The 12,812-nt window shown below is 40.0% G+C and overlaps 1 protein-coding gene across 2 annotated transcripts in view; it reads right to left on the bottom strand.

Annotated features, from left to right (window-relative positions):
• LOC124619476 (protein transport protein Sec24C) overlaps positions 1–12,812 on the bottom strand; it is a 119,497-nt gene that overhangs the window by 26,870 nt on the left and 79,815 nt on the right. For both annotated transcript variants that reach the window (XM_047145895.1, XM_047145888.1), the window contains exon 10: positions 9,380–9,586. In XM_047145895.1, coding sequence (XP_047001851.1) covers positions 9,380–9,586 — 207 coding nt within the window. The remainder of the gene's footprint in view (positions 1–9,379; positions 9,587–12,812) is intronic.

The raw sequence follows: 12,812 nt of genomic DNA on the forward strand, positions 1-12,812 counted from the left end.
CCCCCCTCTCTCTATCTCTCTCTCTCTCTGTCTCTGTGTGTGTGTGTGTGTGTGTGTGTGTGTGTGTGTAGAGGAAGTCCACATTAAGGTGCAAAATAATTCTTTCACATCCTGTAAGACTGTATCAAATAGACTGTACCAGAGAATAATTAGACTCACTCATGAAAATGCACATAAAACTGCTTTAATTGAAGGATACGGATACAAACAAAATTCCGTTTTTGAAAATTTGTTTTTCAAAATTTTACTAACCACTGTTCACAATGAAGTCAAAGGAAATGGCCATTGTTGAAAATTCATTACAAAATGCAATATGCCAAGATGGTGGAAATCTGAGCTTGGCAACAGTTGAAAGTAATGCGCCAACTCCTGAACTGGCCGACGGCTACCAAAATAAGCAGGTTGGCATCGATGTGCAAGGGCACTGAGGATCTCCCACTTTGTAAATGGGGCAGTATAGGATTCATTGTGGTGTGTAGTGAACGAGAGGACTTTCCCTTCCAGCTGCTGTTTGAGAGTGCGAAAGGCTGGGGGGTTAATTCTCTGACGCAGAGGCTCGAGCATAGTGCTCGGCAATCTTGTTTACGTCGGTAGATAACACGCCATTTATGTTAACACTGGGAACACCTGTTGGGATCTGACACCCGAAAACATGTCTGATCTTTGCCCAGACTTGGGAAGGTGACGTGTGGCACCCAATGGTCGAGACTTATCTCTCCCAACACTCCTGCTTCTGTCATTTGATAAATTGGCGAATGTGGGCACGGAGCCGTGTAAAGGCTATGAGGTGCTCCTCGAACGGGTGCCGCTTATGTCACTGTACAGCTCACCGACACTCCGTAATGCTTCAGCGACTTCCGGCGTCCACTAAGGGACTGCCTTTCACCGGGGGCACCCTAAAGAGCGAGGGGATCATGTTTTCTGCCACAGAAATGATTGTTGTTGTCACCTGCTCAACCATCACATTGATGTTCCCGTGTGGGGGAGATTCAATGATGACAGCAGAGGTGAAACTTTCCCAGCCCGCCTTGTTTAAAGCCGATCTAGGCAGGCATCCGTGGGCCTGATACCGGGGCAGTGACAGGAAGATGGGGAAGTGGTCACTACCACACAGGTCATTATGTGCTCTCCAGTGGATAGATGGGAGAAGTCCTGCACTGCAGATTGATAAATCAATGGCCAAGAAACTACCACGAGCCACACCGAAATGTGTAGCGGCCCCAGTATTTCAGAGGAAGAGGTCGAACTGAGACAAAGTTTCGAAGTCTCTGCCTCAGCCAGTATGCACAGTGCACCCCACAAGGGGTTATGGGTGTTAAAATCACCCTAAAGTAGGAAAGGTTAAGTGCAGTGGTCATCAAACTTTTTTGGGCCAAAACTAACAATATGATGTGGCACGTCAGGCTGCAGATTTCCAATCTTTTTATTACCTGGCAAACCATGTAAATGGCGTGTTATGAACCTCCAATAGACTAGCTATGGTAAAGAAGCAAGATGTTTACCACTGACTTTCTAGCACTTATCATTAAAGTCTATACCATTCGGACCACTACGTGTAGAATGTTCTCTGTTTCAGATTGTTGCCACCCTCAAATGACCCATAAATTGAAACACTGTAATTGCCTGACAAAATGTTGCTGCGTTGTCTTTGTGAACAGATGGTTAATAACAGCAATGGACTTATACTTAAATGTATTGTGTAACATAAGACACGATCACAACCGTTTTCTACATGTTTTGAAAGTCATTCTTCAACTCACTTGACTGAACTACAACAGCCTTAATTCTATTTCATACTAGATGATATACCTGGCATTGACTAGATATATATTTATTCCAATCTTATGTTATTCTGTCTCTTCTGTCCTTCACACTGTCGTCCATCTCGACTTACCCCTCACTCGCTATCTGTTCACCCTTTTATCTGTCCATCTTGCACTCCCCCTGTATGTGTCCATGTCCTCCTCCCCCTTCTCCCTCCACATTACCATCCCCCACCCCAATAAGACGTTGCCTTTGCTTACCCCATAATATTTCTTTACAGATTGAAAATAATGTGTGTATCAGTGTGGTTGAAATTGATCCGAGGGTTTAGGAGGAGAAGTGGAGGATAAAAAAAACAAACACACAGCATGAGGCACACGCACCCATTTGTTGTCAGCACTGAGAAAAACAAGAAGACATTTCCATTATTACGTCCCCTTCCACTGCAACAACAAATTTATCTGCCACTGTACCAAGTGGCACCTGTAAAGGTGATGAAACAACTTTACGCACTCCTACTTACAATTCTTCCAGTATATTTTTCATTTGATGAAGGAGACAAGCAAAGTCGACAGCTGCAAACAATTTATTCTTTACTGAATTTGGATATATATCATTTATCATTCTTCAGAAACTGTAAACATTAGCACCTGTTGAAATGAAATAGTACTTTCAGAAACAAACCACTCACAACTGTTGGATGTATGCGATTCCTTTGCCAAATAACATTGCTGTGCAGTTGCTGACAACAATAAGCCATGTTTATGGCACTGAAATTCTGCAATACAGGGAAAAAGATTTTTAAATATCCATCTGCCAGTTTGACAACTATTAGAGTACGAGGGATATATTTGTAGGAGACATACGAGTAGTTGTGTCACGGTGTCAACAATTACATTTTTAGTCAGTCTTCACAGGAGTTGAGTGTTGAGACCGACTGGAATAATCGTTGAGGTAGCATGAGTCAATGATGACATGTGCCATTCACAGACTTTCACAGAACGACTGTCACCACGTTTACGAGTGTTGAAAAGTGCATCAAATGCTGCTAATCAAATTTCAATAAACTGGAAAAAAGCATACAGTGCATCTCACTAATTCATTCCAGTTTAATTATCTCTGTGAAAATAAAATTCACATGACTTGCATAATCTTACAATATTCATGTAGCTAGGCAGGAGGATATGAAGAGTGAAGGGAAGGAAGGGAACTATTAGTAATTTTGAGCCACTACTGAAATCAAATCTGGGATCAGTGTATCTTGTTCCTGAAATTTATTTTAAAGTACTTTCATGCAAGATGAGATAGACGTATTATTAAAATATTATATTACATTATTCAAATGGCCACAAAAACTTTATAATAATTACATTAATCTCAAACTTTCAAAAAATGTACAAATAAATAAGAAATTTAAAAAATAAGAAAAGGACAGATGCACTGCCCATGCAACAGGCTATATAAGAAAGCTACAGGTCTCTAATTGAATCTGGTTTTTATTCATTTTAATTTCAAAACAAATGTAAATACAAATATATAATTTTTTCATTAATGTGACTTGTGGTGTTGAACTTTTCAGGCTATGTCATTGATATCTGCATCATTTGGGCTGCATGCAATCCTCATTGGGTTTTCTAAATTTATTTTTCAGGTACTTCATTTCTGGAAATGAAGCTTCATGAAGGTAAGTTGAAGGAAATAGTGTTAAAATGAACTGAGCACAGTCTCGCTAATTTTTATAATTGTTAAGCATTCATTTCCAAAATTCAGTGTACTGTTGTGTTTCACGATGTTCTATAAACAGAGCTTTAAGCTGTGTGTCATGCTGAAGATCGATTATTTCATTTAGCAAATTAGTTTTAGGAAATCCAAATTGGCAGAATGATTTGAGACCATCGTGTCCAACATGCCAAGGGTTCTCTATAAGAATAGAACAGCTTCGAATATTTGTAACATCTGCAAATCTACTTTTTATTTCTTCCAAATATTCTTTCATGTTTTGGTAAATAGTTTCAGCGATAGTTAAGCCTGACTGGAGCATAGCAACAGTTGAAAAATTAGACAGATCTTTTACTTTGAGTTCATTTATATGTAATTGCAGTTTGGCTTCAAATGCAAATATTTTGTTAGTCATTTGCCCAAGTATCTTGTTTGGTCCTTGCAAGTCCAAGTTAAGTGTGTTGAATTTTTGTGTAATATCAGTCAAAAAAGCTGTAAGTATCCATCATCATCATCATCATCATCATCATCATCATCATCATCAAGTTCAGGATAATTTTTGCAACTTTGTTGTAAGAATAAAATAATTTTAGACAAACCGTTCCAGCACTTTTCCTTTGCTTAGCCATCTGACAGCAGTATGTAGGAGAACATCACTGTAACAAGCTTGCAATTCCTGCAGAAGTTCTTTAAATTTTCGGTGATTAAGTTCATGGGCATGAATGAAACTTTTAACACATATAACTGTTTGCATAACATTCTTCAATTTGGTATTTGAAATTTGATATGCCAAACTTTCTTAATGCAGTAAGCAGTGAATGGAGAGTAAATCTAGCAAATTCCATTCCTTCTTAATCAGTGCTATCAAACCATTGTTGACATGTCATTGACAGACAACCATCTGTACATACTGATATTAATTTGCTCATACATAAGTCTTTTTTTCACAAATTCTTTAATTGCACCCACAAAATCACAGCCTTTTGTGAGAGCTTTCATGGTTATAATTGCTAAAAAATCTTCCTCTATTACCCCATCATTTGTGCAGTAACATACAAACAATGAAAACTGAGCCATTGAAGCTAAATCTGTACTGGAATCACAGACAAGCTGAAGTATTTGTATAGTTTGACTTTATTAATCACTGCCTCAAACATACATTTTGAAATATCTTCTATACGACGTGAACATGTAGATTCTGAAAGTGTGAGCTTATTTATTTCAGCTGGTATTTGTTTACTGTTCGAGAAATTTTGAAACAAAGTTTCAGAAACAGTCATCATACATTGCTTCACTAATTCAGCAGCAGTGAAAGCTTTCATATCTTTTGCCAGAATATTACATACTTGGTATGATGCTCTTGTGACAACCTCACTTTGCCCAACTGCTGCTAACATAACGTTTTGTTGACAATGAATGGTAGATTTTAGACGAGAAATGTTTTCCTTTCTTTCATTTGAACTCAAAGGAAAAGCTACTGTAAATGAATTGTGCTTGCTTGTGTAGTGGCAAAATAAACTGTATCTCTTGAGTCCCACAATAGTATCCCGGCATATTGAGCAAGTAGCAGTATCTTCTTTGTGCACACATATAAGGCTAAACTCTTCTTCCCATATTTCTTGGAAACTTCTTTTCTCTTCACATATTTTCCTATTGGTCACTGTTCTTGAGGGTACATCAGCCATTATTTAATCCACTAATATGAGCACAAATACACTCAATATGCGACGAACGCTCAGGGCACCGAAACTTAGTTCACGACTGACATGACAAAGCTAACAAAATGAAGCAGCTGCGAGACAATCCCGCTGCCGACAAACAAGTGGCCATGGGCATGCAGCGCGCTTGATGCACGGCTCACATTGTTGGTTAGCAGGCCGCTCATGCCTTTAGCACTGCGGAACACTGGCAAGTGGCACGTTAAATGAAAGTGGTGGATGGTGTTCAATTACCTAATTACTTCTCCGACTTTAATCACGATTCTACGCAGTTTCCGTAAACAAAATACAACTACGCCAGACGAGTAGATAACTAATGCTATCCATGCGAAGCCGAGGAGGGTCGCGGGCTGCACAAAAACATGATCTGGGCCACAAGCGGCCCACTGGCGGCAGTTGATCAATCACTTCAGTTAATACATTGAGGGATACTGCACCATCTGGAGGAAGAATACATTGCAGACAGTTATTTCCTGCTTCGTCGTTATTCTGACAGCCACAGCTTCAAGAGGGGGTTTGAAGGGGCACATGTTCACTACAGACTGAGGTTAGGACATAAACGCAAACTCCACCTGACACTTTATTATAGTCACTACGGTTCTTGTAATATCCCTTATAGCCGCGGATGGCAGGGGTCCGCATTTCCGGGAACCAGGTTTCCTTGACGGCAATGCAGAAAGTAGGTGTAAAGCTTAACAGTTGCCATAGCTCAGCCAGACAGTGGAAAAAACCGCCGCAATTCCACTGGAGAAAGACGTCATTGTGAGACTGTGAAGGTATGGAACATTCAACGAGGCAGTTTACATCTCAGGGTCATCTGCTGCCACCGAATATTGCCTGGGCAGTCTATATCCATTGTGTCCGAGGGTCCAGCGATATATAGGTCCTCAGTGGACGCCAGAATCTCCACTTCATCTACAGATTCAGAGCTTGTAGGTAGCGGTGGTATGGGTGCCACCACAATTCCCTTGGTCTTGGGGATCATCTTTTTGGATTTCTCTCGCTGCTCCTTGGATTTCCCTGGCTGGGAGAACTTCACTGATTCACTCTAGAGGACTGAGGATGAGTGTGAAGCCCTATGACCAGCTGCTTTTAGGCTCTTCAGCCACTGGTGGGTGTTATCTTTCCCACTAACGGAAACCTGGGAAGGGAGTGACCCAAGGGACCCCCTCCTAGTGACAGGAGCCGAAAACGACTTGCGCTTCTCCGGGTCAGAAGTGAGGACTGATATCCCCAATGGTTGGGGGCGGGGGGTGTTGCTCCTGAAGTAGGTGGCGCAACAGGGAATGAAGTGCCCCCCACCATCAAGGGGGCAGGTGTATTCTTCTGGCTCTGAGAGGTGACTGGGGTTGGTGGAGCTGATGGGACTAGAACTGTTGTTGCAGCGGCGTCAGACTGTCATACGTACAGGATGTAGGCGTTCAAATTTCCACTTAGCCTCAGAGTAGGTCAGTCGGTCCAGCGTTTTGTACTCCATGACTTTCTTTTCTTTCTGGAGAATCCTGCAGTCAGGCGAGCAAGGCGAATGGTACTCTCCGCAGTTGACACAGATGGGAGGTGGGGCACATGGAGTATCGGGATGTGATGGGAGTCTGCAATCTCGACATGTGACGCTGGAAGTACAGTGGGAAGACGTATGGCCGAACTTCCAGCACTTAAAGCACCACATTGGAGGAGGGATATAGGGCTTTACATCGCAGCAGTAGACCATCACCTTGACCTTCTCGGGTAATTTATCACCCTTGAAGCCCAAGATGAAGGCACCAGTGCTAGCCTGATTATTCCTTGAACCTGGTGGACACGCCATATGAAATTTACACTTCACTGCTCTAAATTGGCGTGCAGCTCATCATCAGACTGCAAAAGAAGGTCCCTGTGAAATATGATACCCTGGACCATATTTAAGCTCTTATAGGGTGTACTGGTTACAGAAACAGCCCCCAGCTTGTCACAAGCGAGTAAGGCCTGTGAGTGGGCAGAGGGTGCTGTTTTGATCAAGACTGACCCAGATCTCATTTTGGACACGCCCTCCACCTCCCCAAGCTTGTCCTCTAAATGCTCAACAAAAAACTGAGGCTTCATCATCATGAAAGATTCCTTATCAGCTCTTGAAAATAAAAGGTACCGGGGCGAATAAGCCTGATGTTCCTCCCATGGTGTGGTCAGGGAGAGGAACGATTTGGGGTCATACTTCTGTGCGTGGAATTGAGCCCGTGAACGCTTAGAGACTGCTAGTGTGACCACCAGCAAGAGATGATGTACTACGCTTCATTGCGTGTCATCCACCCTGATGCCACACACTCTGACCAGGGATTCTGATCAAGAGCCCTCCCCACAGGCGCCACCCAGTCACAGCAGAGGCCACCTGGCAGGATGTCCATTACCAGGAGTCCTGATGCCCCAGGGTGACGGGTATCTACTCCTCGGTAAACTTGGGGAGTTAACGGTGCAGGCATCAGCGGAGCGATCCCTGTCTGGTCAGGGGGCTACAAAAAACATGGTACATGGCAGCCCCACCACAAAAGACTGGCTACCATGCTGGATATCAGGTGCAAACAGGCAAAGAAGTCCATTATCATCGTCAGCGTAGAAAACGATACTGCACATTTGATGGAAAAATATGCACCCAGGAGGGTGACCTTACCCAACAGCTGGAGAATGTTGGGAAATGCAGATCCACGCCAATAAAGGATGTGATAGGTCTCAGTGCATGATGGTCATGATGCACCATGTAAAGTGCCCTTCCCAATTTGCTCACTCCTCACAAAAATTTTGAAAAATGGAGGTCAAACCCTACTGGGGACCATCACATAAAGACCGAAATGTGAGAGACTCCTTTTAGTCACCTCTTATGACAGGCACGAATACCTCAGGCCTATTCTAACCCCCGGACCTGCAGGGTGTTGGCTTTACTAGAATCACAGAGAGTGAAACCATGCAATGAACTCTGTTTAGGTGCAGGTAAGAACGGGCTAGGACCACTGTAGTTTTACCTCCCTTCACTAATAAAATCAGTTTAAATTTATGTGAATATTCAAAAGAAATATCAATTATTGAGCTAACAAACTATGTGAAAGTAATGAGAGGGACTTTAAATCTTACAAAATATTTCTGTATTTAATACAAAAACTCAAATGACAAACAATAAATCAATAAATAAAAAAGAAGGGGATCCTGAGGGAGGGAGGGGGGGGGGAGGGTGTCATGTGGTAGTACATGCATTGTGCTCAAGTGACGACGTACCCACCTGAGCCACACAATTCAAAATTTGATGGTGCAGTGTTTCCCATACCCAACGGTAGATGAAGAGGAGTGTAAAAAATGGTAGTGCCAAGAGCAGAGAGCCATGTAAAATGTTTAGTGACTTTCACACAGTTATATGAATAATTCATAGTACAGAAAAATATGAACAGAAAACAATGGAGCAACAATTAATATTAATTAACGGGTAATATAAGCATAAATGGTATAATGATGGTGTACTGACAGTAATGAAATGTTATATAGGCAATACTGACGCAGCAAGAACAGCATTAAATAAATAAATACCAAACTGAAACATGAGAGGGAAAAGACTTCCAACATTGCTGAAACATATGGGGAACTAACCTCATATATTCTGAAATCCCATGAAACTGAAATATGCATCATTTTTACAGAGTGTACAATGTTTGATTTTCAAAACCCAATTAATAATGCCAATACACAAAGAAAAATAATTCAAAAACAAACATGTAGAACAAAAAAAAAAAAATCAGACTGCACACTAGTCTACATAGTGAAGATATCACCCATTTGCAATTGCAATTGTAGAATTTTCCTGCATTCTGAAGAAATACTTTGAAATCTGTCCATCGTCCACCATTCCTGTGAAGTCACAGGTGGACAAAGTTGTTTAAAAGCTCAAATTGTCATTCAAAACTGGAGCAGCAAGTACACAAATACTTTATTTGAGAATGTCATTATAGGAAAATTCTTTTTATACTGGGGAGCCTGTTTGACTTATGCAATGGAGAATTTTGAATAGAGCTATGAAGATGAGGAGAGTTAATAGAATGTTACACCATTACCGGAAAGCCAAAATAATTTGGTCTGGAGCAAGAAGAGTTTTCTGTTTTGAATTGTATGATCAACAGCAGTCTCCAATTACTTTACTAAAAATATTATTAAACCATTACCTTTAGGGCTTCCAAGCCTGCCTGGATAGCAGGGCCAAGCACTGTTTCTGTCTCACGTGTATCTCCAAACATCTCAGGGATCTGCTCCATCAGACTGTCCAGTACAGTCTCTGATTCAGCTGGATCACACAGGAAACCATCCAGCAAAGGAACAAACATGTCCTGCACATCTCCCACAACCATCATCTGTGGCTGAGCTAGGCATCCCTATCGAAGTAAAAAAAAGTAAGGTATTAAATAAAATTGACAATGTACTACAAATCATAGAAATATAAATAAATAATAATAATAATACAGGAGAAAAACTGGTTACTGTGGGAATTAATTTAGGTGGAGCCAGGAATGACACAGTCATTTTAGTAAACAGGCTGGGTCTAATACAACGGTCAATCACAGAAGGCTTGGCTGAACCTATTTTCAGACATTTGCAGGCTTTTGAAAAGGTTCTAATGAAAAATGTGCTTCCTATGTACATTTTGCTTCAAGGGAAAGAAAGGCCACATAGAGCACAACCTAAGTGGCCTCGAGTGTGTGCAACATATTCACTGTTTATTAGTATTTGCAACCAATTCTCCAATATTGCTAGTTGCTGTTTATTTTCTAGATAAGAATAACTACCACTTGCCTTTCACAACAGAATAGTTTATTAACTGATACTTTAGGCCAAAAATTTATAAACACTGCTGGTAATGTGTTGTTGCAAATTGGTGAATGCAGTTAGGAATGTAGTCTTAAGGAATGTAAATGGGAGGATATGGCTCTCAGAACTGATAATGAAAAAGTAAATTCCAATTTGCAATTTGTGAGAACAGCAATTAAAGGCCTTTCTCTGGTGTCAGTAAACTGGGAGAATTATAAGCTGTACTGCAAGTTTTACTTTCAGAGGCACAAAGTATCTATTTCAGTTAAGGCAACTACAGTCCCAGTACTCATCACTCATACTCAGACATCTTGTGAGCAAGTGAACAGAATGTTATTCAGCAGCTTTTCTTTACAACTATGGCAGCTGTGTTGTTCATGATCTTATTTAATGCTGTGGCTGGAGTATTCTGAATCTTGGGCCTATTTGTACTGTTGAAAGAACCAAAATCTAGTTGATGTAGCTGGAGTATTCTGAATCTTGGGCCTATTTGTACTGTTGAAAGAACCAAAATCTAGTTGATAATTTAAGAATATTTTCAACCTATGTGTGTGGCATTATTCTACATATTCCCAAAATAGCTTTGACCTTTGTTGTTCATGTTGCTGCCACATTCGAGTAATTGTTGTACACAATTTACCCACATTTACCCTTAGTATTCTTTTCTTGCATTCCTCTCTTAAACAGTTCTGAAGACATCTTCAACTTTTGTGGTCCTGTCCTCCTCAGTTGCGCGTAATACTACGGTATATTGATTATTCAGTTGCTGTCAAACGGTCCATAAGTGAAAATTATCAATATACCGTAGTATTACACGCAACTGAGGAGGACAGGACCACAAAAGTTGAAGATGTCAATACAGCTATGTCAAGCATTCCCTGTCAATGTGTACAACAGGTTCAAGAAAATACATCTGAGACTCCATAAGACGATACAGCATATAAAATTCAACAGAACATGCAAAAAGAACGATTTAATTCCAAGTTACATTAATGTAAAGGTTAAAAACAGTTCTACAGTGGCACAAAAGTCGAAATCATTTGCAGAACAATATTGATTACTACATGAAATTAAGATGCTCTATTCGAAAAAACAGCACCTAAACATGATGCTCTATGAGACTCATCTAGAATTGGCAAAAAACGTAGGAAACGCCACAGTTTTCATGGCACTAGTAGAAAAAACTGAGCACAACACATACATAGCAATGAAACATTTACAAAACAAACATAAACACAAGATAATGAAACTAACAGTAAAAAAGACGCAAAAATACATTTACATTTTAAATGTGAAACCACATGAACACCAACACACATTCCATCCACGCTTAGTTAACCTAACAGAGACAGAACTACACGAAAACGAAAAAATGCTCTTGGAAAAAGGTTTGAAACACTGCACCAATAGCAAAGTGAACAACCAATACATAGAAAATCTCATAGTAGAAACCGAACACATCCTTACACGTGAAGAACAACAAAACAATTGTGAAATAAACATAGGACTGACAAGAGAACTAGTAAAAGAAGAAATAAAAGGCATAATAAAACAAACACAGCAGACACACAATAAGAACAACCAAACAGAAGCAGCTACTATGAAAAGGTTAAAACAAAAGTTAACAAACAACAACATATTAATAACAAGAGCAGACAAGGGAAATGTAACAGTACTCATGGATAAAGAGCAATACATCACAAAAACCAAAGATTACATAAACACCAACGCAATACAAAAACTGAAGTCAGATCCAACTACACGATTCCAGGCAAATGTGAAACGAACACTGAAAAACATTGAACACACACTCACAGACAAACAGGAATACTACTTAACACAGAAAAACCCACAAGCACCAACACTCCGCAGTCAACCGAAAGTACATAAAGACGGAATGCCAATGAGACCTGTTATCAACTTCAAGAAAGCCCCAACATACCGCATAGCCAAACACCTCCAAAAGTTAGTTACAAAACACTATAAAGTAGAAAACAACAGAACAGTGACAAACACAGGAAACCTAATAGAAAACATACAGAACATACAGGTACCACACACAGCATCACTGATTTCATTCGATATAGAAAATATGCATACCTCCATCCCTATCACAGAAACAATAGCAATCATAGAACAAAATCTCTCATCCCACAGCAACCTTACCACAGACGCAATAAAAGAAATAACAGATATGCTCAGACTGACAACGGAACAAAACTACTTTCAGTTTGAGGAAGAATATTATCTACAAACTGATGGACTGCCCATGGGATCCCCAATATCAGGAACACTAGCAAACATTTTCATCAGTCACCTTGAAAATCAGATATTTGATAAGATAACCACAAATGAAAGTTTCAAAATCATATATTGGTACAGATACGTGGATGACATTATTTGTCTGGTAGACGAGCCAAGTGAAAAAATAGATGACCTCCATTCAGAAATAAACAAAGCTCATAAGAACATAAAATTCACACTTGAAAAAGAAAAATAAAATCAAATAAATTTTCTTGACATTACAATTAAAAAAGAAAATGGAAAACATACATTTAACATCTTTAGAAAACCAACAGCCACGGACACAATAATACATTCCACATCCAACCACCCCCAAAGCCAGAAACTTGCAGCACTAAGACACATGTTACATAGATTAAACAGAATCCCACTCAGCAAGAGAAACTATGAACAAGAAATGAACACGATCATACAAATAGCTAGGAACAACGGGTATGACACACATGTGGTACACAGGCTCAATCAAAAAATAAAAACACAAATAAAAAA

This window comes from Schistocerca americana, chromosome 1, assembly GCF_021461395.2.
Source record: "Schistocerca americana isolate TAMUIC-IGC-003095 chromosome 1, iqSchAmer2.1, whole genome shotgun sequence".
Classification (NCBI taxonomy): Eukaryota; Metazoa; Arthropoda; class Insecta; order Orthoptera; family Acrididae; genus Schistocerca; species Schistocerca americana.